This window comes from Zerene cesonia, chromosome Z, assembly GCF_012273895.1.
Source record: "Zerene cesonia ecotype Mississippi chromosome Z, Zerene_cesonia_1.1, whole genome shotgun sequence".
Classification (NCBI taxonomy): Eukaryota; Metazoa; Arthropoda; class Insecta; order Lepidoptera; family Pieridae; genus Zerene; species Zerene cesonia.
The window spans coordinates 12,144,130-12,167,242 of NC_052122.1; the positions used below are offsets into that span (position 1 = coordinate 12,144,130).

A 23,113-nucleotide genomic window follows, 5' to 3' on the forward strand; every position below is an offset into this window, starting at 1 on the left:
TTTTAAATAAAAAAATGTTTAGGTATAAGCATATAATTTGAAGAGAGCAACAAAAGAGTTTTGTTGCCAGCTCTTCTCTGTAGAAACTGCTTTACGATCGGGAAATATTTTGTCAATTCAAACTCAAACTCAAACTCTTCTCTTAGAAGCACTTTTGAGTCATCATATTACACAGTTATAACATTTACCACCGGTTCGGTAGGCAGTTTCTACAGAGAAGAGACGGCAAGAAACTCTGTAGTTGCTCTTTTAAATTCAAAAGTCTAGTTAAATAAATCAATGTTTGAGTTTGACTTAGGTACTCATAAGTTAAAGTTACTCTTACAGATAGCATTCACTTTAGGTAGACTTAAAAAACATTTTTTCCTTAATACCTACCTGTTTGTATAACTCGAGTAATTGTATCGCAAAGTGCAATGCGCGGAAAATTGACCATGTTTAGTGTTTACTGATCAGCTAATCGTGTTAATTGCTTTTTGAAGTATTAAATAACAAACGTTGTTAATCTAAGTGGTTGAGTTGGTGCACAATTAAAGCTGTGATGTCCGGTAAATAGAAAAATAATGAAGAGGATAATTGCCTTTAGGCTATTAGTGTTAATACACTTACGCCTGTATATGAGGCATGCGAAACTTCCGGGTTACAAAATCATATAGACAGTAGGTAATTATAGTGCTAATTCTATTTACTAATTCTGCACCTATTAATAGATATGAATTGGAAAATGAACATGCCAAAATGGTAACATCGTCTAACTCATTGTAATGAAGCATGTTTGTAGGGTGTTCCTATAGTAGTAGGGCGATATACCCAGATGAAGGGCTACGTTACTAGTGATGGAGGGATTTATGTATTGTTAAAATTTATCTTTTATTGTTAAATATCAGTGTCTATGCTAAATGTTTTGCAACCATAATTTTCAATTTTTTGGCATAATTGATTACTTCATATAAATTTAAATTCATTGTAAATTTTTATATATCTACGACCAATCAAATCTAAGACTAAAATCCATTTTTACTGCTATGCAAATTTGTCAGCGTATGTCAATGATTTGCTAAATTATTACAAATAATACATAAATCATCCAAATATGAATATAATTTAGATTAAAACAAATATATGTATTCAAAATGTAAGACACCTATACTATGTTAGGTTTAGGCAAGCTAGACCGTCTCCTGGTAAAGGACCTGAAGGTTTCCTGCAGGCGATCAGTTAGGGACTTCAGATTGCTTTTGCGAGTGGAAGACTCTGGTTCCTTCGTATCCTAATAAAATAATGAAAACATGTGAAATAGTAACTTACGAAGTACTGAAGTAAGTCGAAACGCAAAAATCACTAGATAAATGTTCTGTCTCATATCATTAACATTATACATCAATGTGCATGTGTGGTGCGTTTCGTTAAGTTCGTGAAAATAAGCTAAATAAGTGTGAAGAGACTGTTATGACCCCGCAGCTCACGACAGCCGTTTCTACAATCTTAGTAATAAAAAAGTTGTTGGACATTTTATAACTTTCGATAGAGGGTTACGTCATTGACTTTACCAGAATTAATAAACGAAAATTATAAGTAATTCTGTGCATATTTAGCCAGTTTGAACTATATCTCAAAATTTCGAATAGTCTTAGATAAATCAAACCTCATTGAATGACAATTCCTCTTGTTGACTATTGATGCTGATGGGATGCATCTCCACATCTGTTACATTCAGCCCAGACTCCGAGCGGCTTCCTCTCTCCTCCTCAGAGGACGAACTCGAGAATACCTGTTTATTCGCAATGCTTATAAAAAGTTTGGCTTAAAATCTGCTACACCACGTTGATATTTGTAAGTGGCCAAGTAGTTATGAAATAGCTATTTATTTTTTGCTCCTACATAATATTATCTCCATACCGTTTTTGCTATTGTTATGTAGGTACAGCGATACGTGCCGGATATAGACATAGCTAATGTGCTGGCAATTATCTAATTAAATCTATGATTTATGAACATTCCCACGAAACTACAAACAAAATACTCGTCTAACATAAATGAACTGCGTGCTGTTATACAAGTGGGAAAGTTTCCTCACAACTTGCTACGTCATCAATGGTGAAAACTGTCACATGCGTATATAAACAAAAGCATACCGGAATGATAGAATTCCGTTTTGCTATGGGAATGTCTGGTGGAGCCGTGTCTCCGGGGACCAGCAATGGGTCTATACAAAGTCTGTTATCCTCATTCGCGTTGAAGATGAAGAAGGAGTCCGCGAGGGGTGGGAGGCAGCGTTGGATAGTGTGGGCCAGCGCAAGCAGGGCGCAGAAGATGGCTGCCATGACCGCCACGACCGGAGCGAAGCCCAACCTCTCCACTGGCAACGAACATTGCGACTTGCGCTCGTCGAACCTGGGCAATTACACCGAATTCAGACGTGCCGTTTGCAGTAAAGCTTTAAAAATGTCACCAAGATTAGCGAAACATCAATGAGAAATCTCCCCAAATACAAACACACACGTAATCACAAGTTGTTATCTAACTGGTTATTTTACAGTTTGCTAGTCACAGGTTGATTTTATCGTGTGCACTTTAACATTTGTTTTACTATTGTGGTTTCGTTATTGTTAAGTCTTAGAAATTCATTGATTTTTATATTGTCATTTTGCAGCCCTACAAGATGATACTATTTAATACGGTACACATTTTCAATCAGTTTAATAATTTTCTTTAATTGGTTTTTATATTGAAAAGAATTTAATAAACTTTTAACTTTTTATTTAATTAGTCATTTAAAAATACGTCACAGACAAATAAATGCTTACTACACAACGCATTTAAAAATGCATTGCAAAGAAATCTTTGAAAGACGTTAAAAGTTTATTTCGAAGTAAATGTGGCGTAAACCAATAATAAAATAATAAACAATGTTTTATTCGACGCTATACAAATATAAATTACAGTTCGACTGTCAGTGTAGTGTATAGTACAGTTCGAGTGTTGCAAAACACAGCTGGTTCTTAGCCAATTTACATGCCATTTCATTTGATAAGGTTATGTCTGTGGCTTTTCCATTGGACATAGAAGGTAATAATTTAGTAATTAATAAATAACAAAAGTGTATCGACTTCACATCAACCTAGTTTAAAGTAAAAATATAAACTGCATTTTATTTTAAGTATAAATCGTGACAGGTTCTCCGGAAGTCTGGTTTTTGCGACATGGTTGTAAAAGCATCATTAGAATATTCGAGAATGATTGTTTCTGTTTTTATAAAACAACTTTAGACAAGCAAAATTAATTAGTTAAGTAGGTGCCTAAAACGTGTATAACGTGTGAACCAGTTTAGTAAAACAAAGATCATTATTAACGTAAATATTATTTAAATAAATAGCGAGCGTCTTTGAATTCATTAATTTACGAAACAAACCTTTTAGAAAGCTTTAAAGTTTCCTTTTTATTCGTAAATCAAAACATGAAATAAAAAGCTAGTAAGTAGCTATATTCCGCCATTAACAAATTAGTTCCCCAGATAGAAAAATAGCCTGTAGCTACTTTTTATTATCCAAACTCACTAATTTAATCCAAACCTCGTCAATAGTTTGTGTGTAAACATCATTCAACGCGATATCAATAAAACATATGAATTTATAATATTCTTGTGTTATCCAACGTCCCATTACACCGATAAGATATTGATGCACAACTACAAAACATACCACGCGTCCTCAAGCGAGTCTTACGAAACCGCCATTGGCCATGAGATGTTGGTGTTGCTTCATTTATTGATTGAATAATCGCACCGTTCACAACACACGACGTAATCTAAGGTAATTGTCTGTACTCGTATTACGAGACCTTAAAGGACAACAAAAAGCTAAGTCGAGTTTTCTATCCTTAATAACATTAAAGTTTTACTATAAATCTCGTAAAATATTCTATATTCAGAATTAATATTGTGTTCACAAAACTGGTGAGAAAAATTTGATAAACTATTTGAAATTATTTGTAATAGTCCATCGGAGATCTCAATTCATGATTTAAAAAACACTTATTTAAGCTCATCGCCGTGAACATAGTGAAGGTTACAAAGAAGAAATATTCAAATTTCAAGCCATAACACACTCGGTGCAAAACCTATTCTTCACCGATTTATACGTAGTATGTCTCCGCTGGTTAGTGCTACAAACTGAACAGTATCGTAATAGCAACAATGTAGAAACGTTAAAGCATAGTAATTGGAGTAATGACTATATAATCGCGACGTCAAGTCGATTTTTAGTGAAAATCGATCAATTTCGACAAGTTAATTAACCAAACTAAGAGTTGCGTAACTTGTTTGTGAGACACTCACGTGCTTTCTTCTTTACTCCACATATACGATATCATTTCTACTACATAATATTAGGTTTTTTTGTTGAAAAAAAAAACGGACTACATTCGTTAATACAAATAATATGTATATATATTTGGAATTTATATATAAGTGAGCATAGCTGCTAACTAATTTCATAATAAGTTTCTGCCAAATAACATCCAGAAAGAAGACGTATTTTCCAGACAAGCGTGCCTACTTACAATACATGCTCTTCATAAGGCGGGATGCGGACAAACTATACGATTTAAGTTCACATATTCAACAAAATGTTGGTACCAGTCATCCACCCCGCAGTTCTTTATCCCGTCGCACACCACGCCGCTGGTGAAGCAGAAGTCGTCGTCTCCAACAGTGCAGATGGTTTCGTTCTTAAGTAGGCACCCGCTGCGGGGCTTTAGCCGCGCTGACGTCACCGTCACTTGGTAGAAGTGAGCCTTGAACACATGGATTGTAGACTAGCCAATTTACCCGAATGCGCCTGGCTTGACGTGATAAAGAACCCCTATCTTGGCGAGTATTCCAATATGCATTTGACATAATTGCAATTTATATTCATGGCCTACTGGCAACTCGAAGCCAAGAATCCCGAGTGACATCTCCTGCTATTTTCGTTGAACATTTCGTTTGTTGTAAATATCTTCAATTATTATATATTAGTTTAAATTCGTTTTTAATATAATGCCTTAATTACCTAACAGATCCTCGACAACCACTTTGTTTTATTAAATATCAAGGTTGAATCAACTTCGAAAAAAAAAAAAACAATGACAAAGAATAAACACCGAATTAATTGTGAACGGGCACATAATAAAAGCTAAGAAGGCATGCACTGTAGGGGCTAAACACACTATATTTGATCATAACATTATTATGTGTCATTAAAACTACATCGAGTCTCTCAACAACGCGGATGATGGGTGCTTACATGTTGTAATTCATTACTCATTATGGACTGAGACTATTTGCAGCTCTGTGTCAATCTTAAGGTGATAATTCTGTTTATATTTAGCAAACCCAGGTGACGAAGACTCGTTAAACGAGGATCCTGGACTAGAAGAGATTGGAAAATATTACGTTTAGAGTTTGGGGTAATAGATAGGTAGTTAATTACATCGATAATTTTCCTGGATATTAGAATTCGATTCATTTCAAAATCTTGTCATACGTGGTGCAAATCGGTAAAGTCTTATTTATCAGTAGGTATCTTATATCAATAAATAATAACATGTCGATCGTTGCATTTGGTCAACTCGGTAGTATATCCTTTTACAAATCTATGCTTTGTGTTAATTTTATAAGAAGTGGAAAGGTTTCACAGAATTTTCCCAACAATATTATGATTTTATATAATACTAGCTGCACCCGGCAAACGCTGTTCTGCCTTACTCTTATCATTTAGGGGTATGAAAAATAGATGTTGGCCGATTCTCATAGATACCGGATAAGCACAAAAAATTTCATCAAAATAGGTCAAGCCGTTTCGGAGGAGTATGGCAACGAAAACTGTGACACGAGAATTTTATATATTAGATTAGATTTCTGTTCAGAGAAGGTTTAGAGTAATATTCCTAAATGGATATTGGACATGATTAATGAACCTTTTAACAAGTAATACTTTTTCATCGCCAAATGTTAATACTTTAGCACGCTGATATCATTTCAAGAAAAAAATATTACTGACATTGAGATCAGCATTGATGCTACTGTTGCTGACGAATCTGAACCGCAGTCGATCCTTGACGTGGAAGGTGAAGTAGTGGGTCTGGTGGTTAGCGTCCGTGACGTCACAGAAGCGGATGCATCGCCACTTCTTGAGCATGGTGAAGGCGTCCCGGTTCATCTCGCAGTTGCTGCTGACGCTGGTGGGATAGCGCACCACCACCAGCAGGTGCTCGTTCGGCGATTCCGTTACTATTTCTATAGTGCAGCCGTAGTCGATCTCTGTCAGCGTCCGAAATACCTACGAATTTATCATGATAAGTCAACTATGAGTAAACAGAAAATGTATGTTGTATTATATCACTTGAGTTATTTATGGGAATTCTAAGATTAATATGCACTAACTAACTAAATACATACTGAATGCTATATTACAATCATACAATCTTTACGTACGCAATAATATTAATGTGATACAGTAAAAATTATGCCGAAGAACAAATTATACCTTTGCCGTAATTCGCAAGAAATTGATAACATCATATTCTATAACACACACATTATAGAGATGCCCGATAAGAGTTTCCAACAGAGGATACTTACCAAAGTGATAGTATCGGACATGCCCATCCCAAACGACAGATCGTATCTCAAATGTTTGGAAAAGACACAAGCGTCACTGATGTCCCTGGGTCGGTACAGCAGCAGGAGTCCGTGGCCCCGCGCTGATGAGGCGATAACTACACACATATAACATCGTATTAGCAGATACATACTGAATCTAGATGGCCATGAACTGTGCTCGGAAGACCTTTGCTTATCAATGGCCAATGTAATTCGGTGCAGGATGCTACATCGTCACCTGGTTTTGCGGAAGGCGAACGGGTATTATTAGCAACATTTGGAAACATATTTTGTTTTTTGTGTATTTAATATATTTTGTGAATTAATATAAGGATGCTACTACACTAAACGTGAAACGTCTTTCCTGTATTTGAATGGGTTTTAATTACAACCGAACTAAAATACGTGCGATTTGACTGGCATTTATATATATTTATATATAATAAAATAAAGGTTTCTTTATAAGTTTTAGAAACACATCTCAAAAGCTAAAGATATTAAGTATAATCCTAGTCCTTGGAAATTTCGTATTTAATTTCTCCAGCTGATTAATTCATAAGCAAGTAGGTACATTTAATTATTCCTGAAGGCTGTTTTAAGACAATTACAATTTCCTTTAGTTTGCAGACACACTGCATAACGCGTAGTTAGCGAAAATGTTTATTAAAGATAAAATCGTAACATTTTATTTACTCCTGGGAATCTTTATAAGAATACCCAAACTTAAGGTATGTCGTCAATGAATAAAAAAATTGGACTCGATAGATTATACGGTGACTGATACGTAATTTATCACCTATATATTTATAATTTTGTATAAAATATATAATTTTTTTGGATTTTATTCAATCTTTATAAAAAGCGTCCAATGTTGTATGTTATTATTTTGTTTACGAGAGAGTATCTGTAAGACTGTTTTATATTTCTTTGCTATCAAGACACAAGATCACAATTTGCTCTCGTTAGATACATAACTACTTATTTCTGATCTTTCTGTTCAATACATATTTATGAGTTACGAGAATTACGAGTATAATGTAAGATTATCCGCTCTAATGTCAGGTTATTGGAGAACGCTCTATTAAATTCGACGTTATATTTGGTCTCAGAAAATCGACCCAAATACCAGAGATTGATCGAAATTTCAGCAACTTACTATAACAATTCATGAAATACAGCCTAATGACTGACGGATAGACAGATAGATGATCAGATATATAGACACATAGACTTATGAACAGACGGACGTTTATCCTTTGTGTAAACAAATCCTAAGAACACAGTTAATACACTCCTTATGAATGTCGTCATCACTCGAATTTTACATGATATTGGTAAGAAGGTCACAATCCCAATTAAATGATACTGCAACCACTCAATGACATAAATTGAAATTTGTCTTTTATCTCGTGACAGACGCGTGTAGCCGCTCGCCTGTCGTAAACAGCTCTCGAAGTAAGCCTCGTAGATTAAGATACGTGCCAAGCACAAGCGTCACTTGCAAGTTATCTGCAATGTCTACTAACTGTTTTGTTATCTTCTGCACGTGCTTCTGCCAACTTCTTTCGCGGCTATTCAATTTACGTACGAAAATAAAACAAACTTTCCTTGCTAATTGGGGGAGTCCAGCACGCTCCGCCATGAAAAGAAATGGTTCAGTGGGGAAAGTACCACACCCCACAGACGATCGACGTAAAATATAAAATTCTTTGTTTCATGCGGTCATCCTTTATTCAACCGTTCACCTTTCCCATTCTATTGCTCTTTTCAACCCTTTCCTTGCACCTTTAAAACGGTTAACGAATTTGTTAAGGCGCAACCTCTGCAATTGCAAAAACATATAATTAATGTCGCGGTATCCATAGGAAAAGAAAAAACAAAAACACCTATGTAATCGGTAATAAGATGTATTCTACGTATAACTCAAACTCAAACTCAAATGATCGGATCTGACTTAATTAATTATTTGTTACTTGCCTGTTCTTCTCTGAACCTATATACATAATAAATTTTGGCACAAAGAAATTATGGTCAGACATAGGAATGGCTTCTTTTATCTCGAATACCAGTGGAGTGTAGTCATATGATAGTCTGATTGATAACATAATGCATGTTCTGATTTCATTTCTGATTTGGCAATTTTGTTATAAATTTTGTTTATTTTCGAGTATTAAAAGGTTAAAGTACTTCACCAAGTCGTTTTTTATTTAGTTCTTAATTGGGGTTTGTGTTTTGTCTCGAAATTTTAACGAGAGACATTCTATAAATAGTAAACATAATCTACTACTTGCTTTCCGAAAAACCGGCCTATAATTATAGTAGGCCGGTTTATCGCTAAGTTGTAATAAATTATAAGCAGATAACTTCCAACAAGGTGACGTCAATTAAATTGTAGCTCCACCGGCCGGGAAGCTAAATAGCACTGAACCGACGGAAGGTTACCACTATTTACCTTAAAATTTTATTGAAATATTCTTTCACTGAACATTGCGTCGTAAAATATGATTGAAATTTATGCATTGCACTCCATTGCATTCTGTACTTATAGATTATAGTACGTCAAGACAAAAATTGTTTTGGTATGCGTATATTAAAAGATGACTCCACTTTCAGATGGTGCTGGCAATGGATCCAGATGAGAAGTATCACTACAGCTACAAGAAGGACTTCCGAACGGCGCTGCCGCAGCTGCTTGCTGTCAGTGTTAAGAACCTTCTGCTTCTAGGTAAATGATCATTATTCTAATATCTAAGTTCGCTCACCTACTTTTCACCTACGTTTCACTAGATAACGAAGATGGTTAGGGCGACCGCTAACAATTTATCCCTCAGTTTTATACTTTATTGTATACCATGTGAATTGTAACATCTTATACACCTACAATAAATAAAACAATCATTTTCGAACTTAGAACACCCTTATAAGGAATTAGATGGAAAATATTGAGTGAAAGAAAATAGAAGCATGCCGTACAAAGAAGATTGTATGCAATCAGCGCTGGTTAAAGGTCACCCGTTATTTACTCGTGGTAAATCCTGCTGTTACGAATTATAATCAAGCATAAAGCTTTGACCTTAAATCGATATATGTCACGACGTATCTTCGGTATGAATACGTACTTAATACTTACCAGCATGATAGAAAATTTCGTAAAAATAGAAGAATAACAATTGGATCAATTATTCTTCTGTACTAACAAAACTTACTGTGTATTTTAGGTACTGGTTAGTACTGGTTAGTTGACTGTATATTTTTGCAATGTAGAATAATATTAGTAAGTTCGAATTTCACGTGTGCGCATGTATCTAGGTAAACATTACACACGCAAATTCAAAAATCGGCCTCTTAATACATTTGTGGTCGCGCCAAATAGATTGACCGTGAAAGTCCACGTGGTCAACCAACAATCTTTTAGATATTATGTAAATACAAAATAATTTTACGTATGGCAATCGAATCAAAACTATTGAAGGTATATTTTGATATTTATTATGTAAACAGATTATGTTATTGCCCTGTATCTAAGGAATTAATGCGCAGTCTATAACGCATCATACGTTATCTTTACAAGCATAAAGACGACCAACAATCTTAAGCTTTGTGAATCATTATACGATTGAAACAAAAACTGATTTCCTGTACAGTGTTTTAGTTAAGTTTTCATGAATTGCAAAGAGTTGACTAGAACTCATTGGGTAGCCTTCAACCCTTGGTGCGGACATATCTACTTAGTATGAAATTTACTTAACAAAAACTGAAAACATGTTTAGACGATGTTCGAAAAAACGACAAAGATATTTTTCTTATCAGGATAAAATAGAAGCAAAATTCACTTCTGTATAAAAACATTTCTGAAGTTATTTTTATTCGATACGATAGTTTTCATAAATATTCTCGGTACACTGTAAATTGTTTTACAACATTAGATATCCATGTTTGAAATCCAACCATTGTTCTAGGAATAGGCGATATATTATCTTTATGTATATTTATAATTAGCGAAGCATTGCAAAACATAATAGTAAGATGATTTTTAACAGTAAATTATAAATTATTCGAATTACAATGCGTCAACAGCGTCGTGGTATTCCCGGCCTCACTTAACGGATGAATATTTGGATAGTGATTCTAGATGAATCTTATATTCAACTTAGTTTTAAAACATTTGTATTCATTTGAGTACTAGCGCGGTACATGCCAATGCTGATAGTGCTTTAAATTCCATATAAATTAATAAATTTTATTATGATATTAAAATAGAGCGCTTTGATTTTACAATTTGTTACAGTTGCATTTAGAAATGAACTGAAATGTAAATATTTTAGATTTTATGAGGTATCCATTACCTGCGTTGTTATCGGCACCTTGTATTGTTGCGGTAGATGGAATCATATGTCAGTAAGCCACACTTATAAATTTCACTTCTTTAAGGAATTTGTGAAGTGTGGAACATATAATGATTAATTATTACATATTATATAGTAACTACGACTCGGTCGGACTAAGTACGTGAAGTTAGTTGTCCTAATGCCTTGTCTGGTCAGTCGATGGCCCAGGCTTCGGTTAGTTTGGAAATATATATCATCAGCTTTCCGCTCGGGGAAAGGAAAAGGACATGATACAGGCCCGGGTTTTACTCACATTGATCCCGATCCCGTGAGATTTTTGAGATAACATACTTTTTCGACACTCAAACGATCAAATTACATCCAAACCGGTTGTGTGGTTTTGGCGTGAAGTAAAAAGATAGACATTTTAGACTGGTGGTATTCATACAGCTGCATTAGAATACATATGTTGTTATATCTTATACCTTTAAACGAGCAATTCTTGTATATATATATATATAATTGGAATCTCGGAATCTGGTCCAACGATTTTCATGAAATTTAGTATACAGGGGGTTTCGGGGGCGATAAATCGATCTAGCTAGGAATTTTTTTTTAGAAAATTTCATATTCGTGTTTTATTCGTGTTTTTTTTTCCTGACATCTATTGGTGAATAATAATACTATTTTGCTTCGTAGATAGGTGGACAACTGAAATAATGTCATATTCGTGTTTTATTCGTGTTTTTTTTTCCTGACATCTATTGGTGAATAATAATACTATTTTGCTTCGTAGATAGCTGGACAACTGAAATAACACATAGGCACTTTTTATACCGATATTCCTACGGGATACGGTTACGCAGCACGCTTACGCGGTTTCAACCGCGGGTCACAGCTAGTTATATTTATATACAACAACAGCCTTTTATATTCCACTGTAGGAGATGCAAATGTCTCTGATACTTGTGGGAAAGATAAAATCAGTATGCGAACTTTTCGCCTCAATAAAATTCGTTTTTATACAACAATAACAATAACAATAACAAAATTCCTCGTCATGATACGTTGATCCTTGTTCCTCGACATTGTCGTGTTCAAAACATTTAATTAGTTAACTTGACTTTTATTAAAAAGCTTATTAACAAAATAAACGAACATCTTGATGATTTAAGTGCATGGAATGCACTATGCCCAAATCAGGATAGTTGTTAGCAGCCTTTTAGCAGCCAATGAATTTAATTCTGATTCATTGTAACTGCTCGTAATGTTTGAATGAAATGCAATACATATCTTTAAAAATACAATACAACTGTTTAAAAACACAAACTATGAAGTATTTTTCTAATTCTACTCGATATATGCCATGTTCCGAATGGGTGGTAGTTTTAAAAAAATGCCTGTTCCTATCCCCTTACATGAATAAAAAACTTCTCAGTTTTTTTATTTCATAAAATACCATGGTTTTCAATGAACTAAGAATCCATGGGATGGATTGAATATTATAATGTTTAAATGTGTCGGTTACTAGATCCATATATTCCATATATTCCATGTTTCTTATTCATGTGTTTGGCTATTGTGCAGTTATACTCAATATAAACTTCGTCATGTTTATTTGTTTTGACGTTTAAGTATAGAGAATAGCGTCCATATATTTTATAAACTATACTATAGAAAACCCAAATATACCGCGCTCGTACTTTGTCGTCTTATTATGTCGTGCGGATTTATCGATAAACTGACTTTGTAATAATGTAAAACTATGTATGGACATTATGCATACTACTACAATATTTAAAATACTACGAGTTCACGTTGTTAAAATATTGTAAGCGTAAAGCTGTTACTTGTTATCGCATGGTTTGTAGCGGCGGGAACAATGCTCATTTCGCAAGAGCAATGAGCGTCGCAGTAACGTCGTGATGAAAAGCTTTTCAAAACTACATATCTACTTACAATTATCAATTTCGTCACCAATTTCCTCCAGTATAGAGTGAACCAGCACGAACGTTGAACCATCCCTGATTCTCACAAATACACTGCATATTATCATGCGATTCGACCTTCTTAACCACAGTAATTTCAGGGTTGATTTCAAAAATCCTCTTGGCCTCAAATACAACGTCCAAAGTTGAAATCGGAAAAACAAATAGATAGATATTCTTCTTTGATATTATAAATGCATGTGCGGATTGTTGATTTAAAAAAAATGTCATATGCGAAATTCGATCTTAATGTCTTAGATAAAACGGGAAACTGTTTATTTCCGTGTTCCAAGTTGACAGTACCTTGAGCAATCGGAATGTCTGCTAATAGTGCAATCATTACATTGCATCTCGGTACACTGTCCTATAGAAAATATTACACGGTGAAGAACACTTCAATCTATCTTATAAAAACGTTAACACAATCAATTCCTAGGTGAGGCATACGGCCGGTGGCTGACTTACGATGTCTCAACTGTGGCCCGTTAATTTATTCTTTATACTTTTAGTGAAAATTTGAAAGAAGGTGCATACATTAATATGGTGACATATGTTGAAAAATACTAAAAGCCGGTTGTTCATATATTAAATCGTGAAGCAACAACTTTGTCGGTAGGTACCCCTTAGATAGGTAACCCTTTTTACGAAAATTGCGCTGAATGAGGAGTGTGAACATTGGCACACTTGTAATTTATGTAGAGAAGGGTGGAAGGCTCCTCACATTACCTCACAAAGTCACTTTTAAAGGCCACCAATTATTTTTAAATATCTCCTTGAATCCTTCATTCCTTATCAGTCAACCCAAATCCGAATGAGTCATCTAGAATAGAAAGAAAACGACCGAGGCAAAACAAACGCTCGGTAAACTAGACCTAATCTCACGAACGAGCTACTAATTAGTCTGCCAAAATAGTATTCTTTGACAAATTCTATTTATTTAAACAATGAACTTTTGAAGATGAGTGTACCAGTTCCAACGGAACGCACACGCTTGAAGGAGAACGTGAAGTGTCCGGTTCAAGGGTACGCTCCCTTCGTACGCGACTGTACATCGTTTACTTTAGCCTTGCTCACCGAGCTAATTATTTATGAGAGAATAACATAAAATTAACGGTACTGCATTTACATATTATTCACTAGTCGCTCGTCCCGGCTCCGCCCGGATATCAAGAATCCTGTATTATCCCAAGGGGGCTTTTAATCGGGAATAAAAGTATCCTACCACCCAAGTCAGCTCATACCCAGTCTGTATACCAAATTTCAGCAAAATTCGTTCAGTATGTTGATTGACGGACACATATCAAAACAAACAAGCTATCATATTTGTTATATTAGTTATATTAGTGTGATTAAATTAACTATTGTGCGTAACTGTACCAAACAAAAAGCATTATAAAGGAAAAGGCATTGACCGAAATGTGCTTTAGTACATAACCATGTCCTTGAAAAACCTTGTAAGTTTCTGTCAAATTCTAGAAACCTACGGTTTGAAAGCATATAAAATGTCTCTTTTGCATTCTCTTATGCAGTCTATTACTTATAAGAAAAAAATCACTTTACACTTTTTTAACACACTTTTGTTAGCTTTGCCTGCATATTTTACAAGCAAAAACTTTAATGACAAATTTAATAACTGAAACTTTGTATACTTATCAAGGATCGTTGACAGTACTAGAATTTCATCACTTTATCTTATGATCCTCCCGCCAGAACTAAATAATTTCCTTACGTACTTGTGTTTATGAGCAAGTGAGACAATTTCGTTGAATTATTGTTAAAGTGTGTGCGTTTTTTTACAATATTCATTAAGTACATTTTATCTTTTTTTCGCAAGGGTTTTCCGATAAAAAAATTGATTTTAGTTCAAAAGGGTAACTACACACCTGAGGTATCCCATTTTGATGAAATCAGGATCTGATGATGGAATCTCAAGGACATCGAGAAAAAGTAACCAAATATAAAAAAATCTTTTAAGCAATTACTTACCTACTTCTCGGTTTTCGATTCAATAAATTGCTTCCTTATGTAAGTTCAGTAAAAATACAATGATCTAGTAGTAATAGGCTGATCAGATAATAGAGTCTGGAGGTGGATAGTGGACTCTCTGAACAGTGAGCAGCAAAGACACGAAAATTGGTAAATAGATTTAACTATAAATGAGCTCCCATAACCTCCATCTTGACATGGCTGCTGCAACCAGGGTGCTTGCAAAGATTTCCTTCAAGGGAACTCTTCTACAGTGTTTATCCCTAATTTTTCGTTAAGTACCTTTTCCTTCTTATAAAGTGGTTTCTTTTATTTTTCTTATGAACAGTATATTTTATACAATTAAATAACCTTCAGTATCTAGAGTAAGTATTTTTCATTCTTTCATTAATCACAATATTTTATAGCACTGTATTACATAACAAATTGCAATTGATTTTAATATGTAGAATCGATTTATTTTGATGTTAGCAATTCAAAAAAGGCCGATAAAAATTATATAATTAATCACGAGAGGCGTCACACTCCTGGACACTGTTTGGGAATATTTTCCAACGAAAACGTTTGTAAAATGAAAAATAGATAAATTTAGATAATGTTTTGGTAAAATGAAGATTTTATTTATTTTCATATTGGCTTACTCAACACAATTGAAATTCCAGGCCAAAATATCTTTATTTATAACAGAAAGTGGCAATTTATAAATTATACATGTCTCGGCCTCTGACCACTTAAAGAACTAGAAACTGTTTAGGGCACGGGCATTAGGTATAATTGCTGAGAACCGGAATCTATCAATTATTCAGTAACGACCGGAAGGGCAGGCCGGCGAGGAAGCTGAACTTGTATGTCTGTTTACGTTACTACCTACCTACTAATATATAAATGGTCCAATTAATGTAGGTTATTTGATATAAATACGTGTGAATCTTGTAAAATTCTTAACAGCAGTAAACTTATCTACTGACTTAATATAAAACTATTACAATGTTGCGATGGAGTACATGGAAATTGTGAAATTACTAAAAGTTCTTACGGCCTATGTATTGTCTTTTGTCTCAGCTCAATTGTTATGTTTATTTTTTTTTGTAAAAATCCACACGTATATTATTTGGATTAATTTCACTTTAACGACTATTAAAACTTTGACCAGTAATTATCAATGTAAAAATTACAATCAATTTCCTTAGTAAGGACTAAGGTGACACAATGAATTTATTACAAATGGAACGCGAATCTTCTCCGTAGAAACTGCTTTCCGAACCGGTGGTAAATGTTAACTATGTTATGACGATTCAAACCTGCTTCTATAAGAAGTCTTATCAAATAAATAAATATTTCAGTTTGAGTTTGAATCTGCACTTTTTTTTAAATGTGGTATAAATAGCAAGGAGACATGTTACAAAAGTGACCGGTTCCGAACGCTCTTGACATTTATTTCCTGACCGACTTCCTCTGTGTTAAAGTAAACAAATCAATCAGTTTAATGTGGATTAATTTCAAAAACATTTAATTTTGTACACATAGAGAATAAATTCTTTGTTATTTTTCTCGATTTGTTATCTCCATTCTGTAATTTTTCAATTTATGAACTCAACATATCGCGCTTTATTAACAAACCTATATGTACAAAGACGGTATTTATTACGAAATAAATGTTCAAAATGATAATATAATTTGAATTATTATTATTTCAAGTTTCAGTTGAGAATTGCGAACATATATTATTTAGATTTCCAAAATAAAAACTTTCAGGTCAATAGCTTCACATCTATGCACTTTTAAATTTATTCACAAATGATTTAATCACAAGAAATTTGTATTTGTATAGCAACAAGTAAAATATCTCTGAAAATTTCAACAGTCCAACTATTACGGTTAATACAGTTAGTGATAGACGTACCGACAGCCAGACAGACATGATTAATATACGTTATTGTGAAAAGAGTAATTAATTATATTTCCCCCATCAAGTACAACATTGAAATTAACTTTTGAAAATTCACAATTTTTAAAAAATCGTACAAATAAATAAATTTACATTTATACACATAAAGCATTTCGTGTCTTTGTTCGAAATTTGACACGTCAAAACCACCATTGTTTTGTAATAATGACCGTGGCATGCCCCACGAGTACCCCCATAGAAGTGTTGGAAGCAATTAGTTACAAGTACAATGAAATAAGCTGGATTCATACTATTTCATCACAAGCGACCCTGAAGGTTGTTGACATGCGGATGAATGGATGAATGGATGTTTTTGTCCAACTATTATAGAATAGATAATAATACGAGGCAGTACTTTGTGTGAATCGAATGACCACAGATTAAATAATAATTACAATAAACAAAAACATACTTGTTTAAATATTTTGAATCGTATCACATATTTTTCATCATAAATTAATGAATGTTCATGGGTACACTAGAACACATTCGAATAGAATAAATTATGTCAAAAAATATGGTTGCCTGTAAAGTCGGTTTTACGGGCGAAGATTTTACGTGACAACGTCTTTTTTTCCAACGCCAAGAACGCTCGAGAAAGACAGAGACAGAGACACAAGCACGCGCCGATTCAATGCGCCTAATTCTCTAGTGCTGCGCGCGCGGCGGACCGATCATAGTTCGGTGACTCATCGTAACGTTACCGGGCGTTACACTTTTTCATGAGTGACTCCGAGACTCAACCTAATTTAAGACGTTGTCACGTCAAAAAAAATTAGTTAGAAGTAAGGATATACTTTTTTACCTGTAAACATATTGACGGTATGAAGAATAATATGATATATTATATCCTCGAAAGTGGCAGATACTTCATATATTTTGGATAAGTAAGGAATTCCTTACTTATCCTAGTGTCAATGATAATAATATAACACAGCTCTGTGTGTTATTGTCAAAAAGAAGGGCGCTGTCTCATTAGGCAGCAGACACAAGCGCAACGCGTGATTATGATTAAGATTACAAATAAATATATATTCTACTAGATAGGCTTGTTAACATAAGATAATCACTGTTAGTTTAAGTATTTAAAATATAATGCGTTGGTCGCGGTGTTTGTCATGTTACGAATAAGTATTCAAGTAACTTAAATGTGTTTTATTTTATCACCAGGATATGGAATGACGCTGGGCTTCCCCACCATTCTCATCCCGGCTGTCAAGGATCCAATGGAAGGCGAGATACTGCACTTGCAAAATTCAGAAATATCATGGATAAGTAAGTTACTATACTCTATAATTTCTGAAATTATGCATTACTATAGGTATATTTTGATAATTGCAAAAATAATGTTTGTAATATAGGTATTTTAGTAGTGCACAGCACGTTAAAGAATTCATTTTCTCATATCTTTATCCCAATGCTTATATAATATCATGGTTTAACGTAAATGTAGGTATCGAAGGACACATTTAGAAATCCGGTTAAAATAAGCTTTTCGTCAGCTTGTAATGTCATAACTTATTTTTAAGAATAAAGCTTTTTTTTTTACCAATTTAAATCAAGGCACCAGCTTAAAAAATACAGTCGAATTGAGTATCTTCTCCTGTTTTTGAAGTCGGTTGATACTATTGTCTTCCTCTACAGGTTCCATAAACCTCATAGTGGTGCCAATAGGCTGTGCGTTGTCCGGATCAGTGACGTCACCGCTGGGGCGGAGGCGCGCGATGCAGCTGGTCAACCTGCCCTTCTTCATCGCCTGGCTGATCTTCCACTTCTCCAAGACCACCTCGCACTTGTACACGGCGCTCATCTTGACGGGCTTAGCGGGTGGTCTCCTGGAGGCGCCCGTATGTTTCTATCACTATTCTATCTCTGCCGGAGATACTTCAGCAGGAGAATTATTGTAAACATGAGCGTGCACGGATTTCTCATAAAAGAATCCACTTTTCAAGTGCAATAGTATCCTATTAATATTATAAATGCGAAAGTTTGTATGGATGTATGGATGTTTGTTACTCTTTCACGTAAAAACTACTGAACCAATTGCCTTGAAATTTGGTACGTAGACAGCTGGATAACTGGAATAACATATAGGCAACTTTTTATTCCGATATTCCTACGGGATACGGACGGCACAGCTAGTAAATAATAAATTAATTAAATTTCGTTTCTTCAGAACATACAAGAATCAAAACTCTAAAGTCCCTGCTGAAATAGCTCCCGACCCCATTTTGTGTTGTCGGCCATCTTGAATTGTCAATTTAACATAGTGTATGTATATATTTATTCAAGCTTTCATCACATACCCGCATTGACGGAGTTGTGAAATATACTTAACACGACATTTTTTTCTTCAACTTTTGCGTATGTTCATTGTTCATGAAATGAAAAAAAAACACATCGAAATCGGTCCATCCGTTAGAGAGCTACGACGCCACATTGAGATATTCACAGACATACGTCGACGTCATTTTGCGTCGGGGGTTAAAAATAAGTGCAGCGGCTTTGCTAAGCTTGTTTTTGAACGAGTTTGTTATGTTGTTACAACAATGTTGAAGCAGAGCCTGCTAAAGAATCATTGCACAGTAATTTAACCGCCTCGCTTCAAGTGACATTCCGTTTCTTGTGAAACAATATATGAACGCGACCTCGTGCTTCTTTTTGATGAAATTCCTGTGTCCAGTTGGGCTATTAACAACTACAATTTATCTGGGCCCTGCATCACCTTGTGCAATTTGCACATTTTAGTAAACACAAACAAATGGCTGAACGAGGCCATCGTGATAAAGGTAACATCCGCTACAGCATTATGCAACGATCAGCATCACAGCATTTAATACTAAATTTAGTATCTCGCAACCTTTGGCAGGTCTCATTGTGTCACGTGGCCATTAAATAGCCAGCGGATTGCGCAATCTACGTGAATGTCTTATTTCTCTCTCTAGTTAACCATAAATTATATATTTGAATATAAATTTAAAATACACATTAACACACTTTTAACATATTAGATGAGATGTACAGAAGCCTCATTATGTTCGACTACTTCATATAAAATCTACTTAGGTACATGCAATAGCCTGCTTTTGACTACGCAAAATCATCCCAGAAACGTTGGGTAAAATGATATAAAGACATCTACATAAACGAGCAATTAGCAGTGGGTTGTTTCTAACTAGTATCGTGATGATGCATCATCTATTGTTCTCAAATTAAAATGTATCAGAATACCATGCCCTCATCCTTAAGTACTATACAAATATCATAATTACGAAGCTGTTTTAGTTTATTTTACATTCATGACGCCATGGAACGACTTAATCGTAATGTTTTGCAGCTGAAGATAGTTATGAGGTTATAGGGCTATTGACCACACTGTAGAGGTTTTCTCCGCAGTAAATACATTTCATTCAATTGGGAGGATACATTATGATATGTTGCTGTATTAGCAATTGATTGTGAATCACCTTTGATCACATTATTATGTTACGAATATGTATAACGTGAAGGCTATGCCGTGTAGGTGCTGACATATGTAGCGGAGATCACGCAGCCGCACCTGCGCGGCGCGCTGTCTGCCACCAGCTCCATGTGCATCATCATTGGCGTGTTCACGCAGTTCCTCTTCGGCCTGCTGCTGTACTGGCGGACGGTGGCCCTCGTCAATATCGTATTCACGGTAAGAACCTTGCACAGACAGATGCTTAACACGTGTTTGGGTAGACGCATGTCACATTTGTCCATGATTCTTTGTATTGAACTGAGCAAATTTTGTTTTTGTTGCGCTAGATTTAGAATTTTTAAGTGCACTCATGGCTACACGTCAATAACCTTAACTTTTTATATGTTGTCTGTTAGTAGTTAGAAGTGTATGGCTTTAGCCGTGCACTTCTTACTAACTCCCTTGTGATACACTTATTACGCAGTACATAGGTACCTATAACGGTGTGTTTTTAGATATAATTTCTGAAAGTATATTGTTCTGTAAATATAAAATATTTTGAATGTGTACAATTTGACAGATTTTAGCAGTAGTCGCTCTTTGCTTCGTGCCCGAGTCTCCACATTGGCTTGTATCTAAGAAACGATATTCCGAAGCGAGACAGGTGAGAGAAGATAATCAATTCTAACAAACATTACATTAAAGTTCTGCGATCTATATCATTAAAATTTCAATAAGTTACACTCGCAAATTCATTTATTAATTCATAGCTTTTAATTTAATATTTTTGACTTGATTAAAGTGAACTGCTTCTTCTCAAAGGTGTAATACAATAACATATCATACTTTGCTTCCAGAGCTTGCAATGGCTCCGCGGTTGGACTGCCGCGGCCAACGTAGATGCTGAGTTGAGGGACATAGAGGCTCTTTACAAGAAAAAGAAAGGTATTGTCAGTTCTTCGTTTCGCCACGTCCTTTTAGCCGTTTCTAATTTGATTTTTTAATGGATATCATTATGTTGCGTCAGTTATTCCATTTGAAAAACTTTATAAACAATTCCATAAAATATAAATACAAAAGCTGACTATGTTTATTTGACCAAGTAATGAAAACATGTACTATGATAATAAAACTGAATGTAGACTGAAAATCGTATTAGTTGAAACACCTATGAGTTATGACTCAAGAATTGATTTTAATCTATGATTTTTGGATAGAGATAAGAGTTGCCTTCTTGAATTAGAGATCGAGAATGAGCCATATTAACCCTCGGATAAACCTCCAGAGGCAGAAGGAGACGAGGAGACGCTGCTGGCGCGCATGTCTCTCTACACCGAGAGGAGTTTCCTGGTGCCCTTCTTTTTGGTCTCCTACGCGTTCTTCGTGGGACACTTTAGCGGAATGACCACGTTGCAGGTAATTTTTACTTTTAATACATATCCGCTTTTTATGTTAACTAAAAAGTTTGACTACGTAATTTATGTGGGTCCAGACGAATCTTGAATTTGCATCCGGATGAAAAGTAGAATTTTGTTACCAGGATAATGGATATGTTATATTTGCCAACGTTGTTTAATTCGCTCCGAAAAATTCCGAAGAAAATCTTCCTTGTGTTGAATCTCAATATGAGTAGCTACCACACTTAAAGATTTCATCAAAAAGCATTGTTGCATTTAGAATGCTATTTATTTATTGTATTATACAACCCGGTGACACGAACTTATATATAACAAATACGTAACAAAACCGACTTCGTAAATGTCTATAATCTTAAATCCAACGTGAAACCAACCAACGGACATAGTTGCGCATCACAACGCGTCCAATAACAAAAATGATTTATTGTCATGTGAGACTAAGGTAACTTTAAACCACAACAAAATCCCCAGACGTACTCCGTATCGATATTCCAAATGCTGGAGGCGCCGATCGACAAGTACTACGCGACGCTGATCCTGGGCGTGCTGCAGATCGCGGGCTCGTGCGCCTCCGTCTCGCTGGTGCACTGGACCGGCAAGCGGCCGCTCACGCTGCTGTCCACTGCCGGCGCCGGCCTCGTCTGCCTGCTCGTCGCATCCTACGACGCGTACATTATTACGGTAAGTGGTTATTTGTTTATTTATAATTATCATTAAGACGGAACAACAACACAACTTTACACCAATAACATTAATTATTATCTATTAATTTATAGATACATTCTATAAGCTCTCATTACAATTTGCAAATAGTTTATATGACATAATTAGAGAGCCATAATTAGCCATAATTAGAAACCATCATTCATTTAATTCTGTATCTAAATAGTATTTTACCAAATTTATTAAAACAGCCGACATTAATATATATTTTTTCAGAGTGCCGATAAAGATGTACCAGAAATCGTAAACTTTACTACTACAGCTAGCAGCGGCATTATGGCTTCGGTAAGTTCTTCTTTGTTTCTTGATTCTTTGTTTCGAGTTTCTTGATTGTATCTATTTGAAAAAAAATCTAATTCCGAATTCTTGGAATAATACGATTACGACTTACGAGCGTTTTTAAACTGACAACGCCGTATGTCGACGGTTTTGCCTTAACGTTTCCTACTTTTCACTAGAATTAAGATAAACATATTAAAAGAGAATTTTAATTTCTTTTTTGTATAGGATTGTGTATCAGGCGATGAGTAGTTTGAATGATCGAAGTCTGTTATATGTATTTGTAACTAACATAATTAAAAAAAAAGCGTTTGCCAGATATCACACTACTACTGCCACCTTGTGCATTTATGTGAAA

General features: G+C 34.9%; 2 protein-coding genes across 2 annotated transcripts in view; one reads left to right on the plus strand and one right to left on the minus strand.

Moving 5' to 3' along the window:
• Window positions 1-23,113, plus strand: part of LOC119835892 (facilitated trehalose transporter Tret1-like) — a 32,974-nt gene that overhangs the window by 6,031 nt on the left and 3,830 nt on the right. The window contains exons 2-10 of the mRNA XM_038360992.1: window positions 9,257-9,368; window positions 18,064-18,168; window positions 18,538-18,740; window positions 20,417-20,572; window positions 20,916-20,999; window positions 21,193-21,280; window positions 21,621-21,751; window positions 22,225-22,434; window positions 22,693-22,761. Of these exons, the coding sequence (XP_038216920.1) occupies window positions 9,257-9,368; window positions 18,064-18,168; window positions 18,538-18,740; window positions 20,417-20,572; window positions 20,916-20,999; window positions 21,193-21,280; window positions 21,621-21,751; window positions 22,225-22,434; window positions 22,693-22,761 (1,158 nt within the window). The remainder of the gene's footprint in view (window positions 1-9,256; window positions 9,369-18,063; window positions 18,169-18,537; window positions 18,741-20,416; window positions 20,573-20,915; window positions 21,000-21,192; window positions 21,281-21,620; window positions 21,752-22,224; window positions 22,435-22,692; window positions 22,762-23,113) is intronic.
• On the minus strand, window positions 1,145-6,769 carry LOC119835854. Its single transcript, XM_038360891.1, has 6 exons — window positions 6,623-6,769; window positions 6,042-6,320; window positions 4,637-4,794; window positions 2,136-2,394; window positions 1,646-1,771; window positions 1,145-1,270 (listed from the first exon to the last, which is right to left on the minus strand). The coding sequence occupies exons 1-6, from the start codon at window positions 6,767-6,769 to the stop codon at window positions 1,145-1,147; spliced, it is 1,095 nt and encodes a 364-aa protein (XP_038216819.1).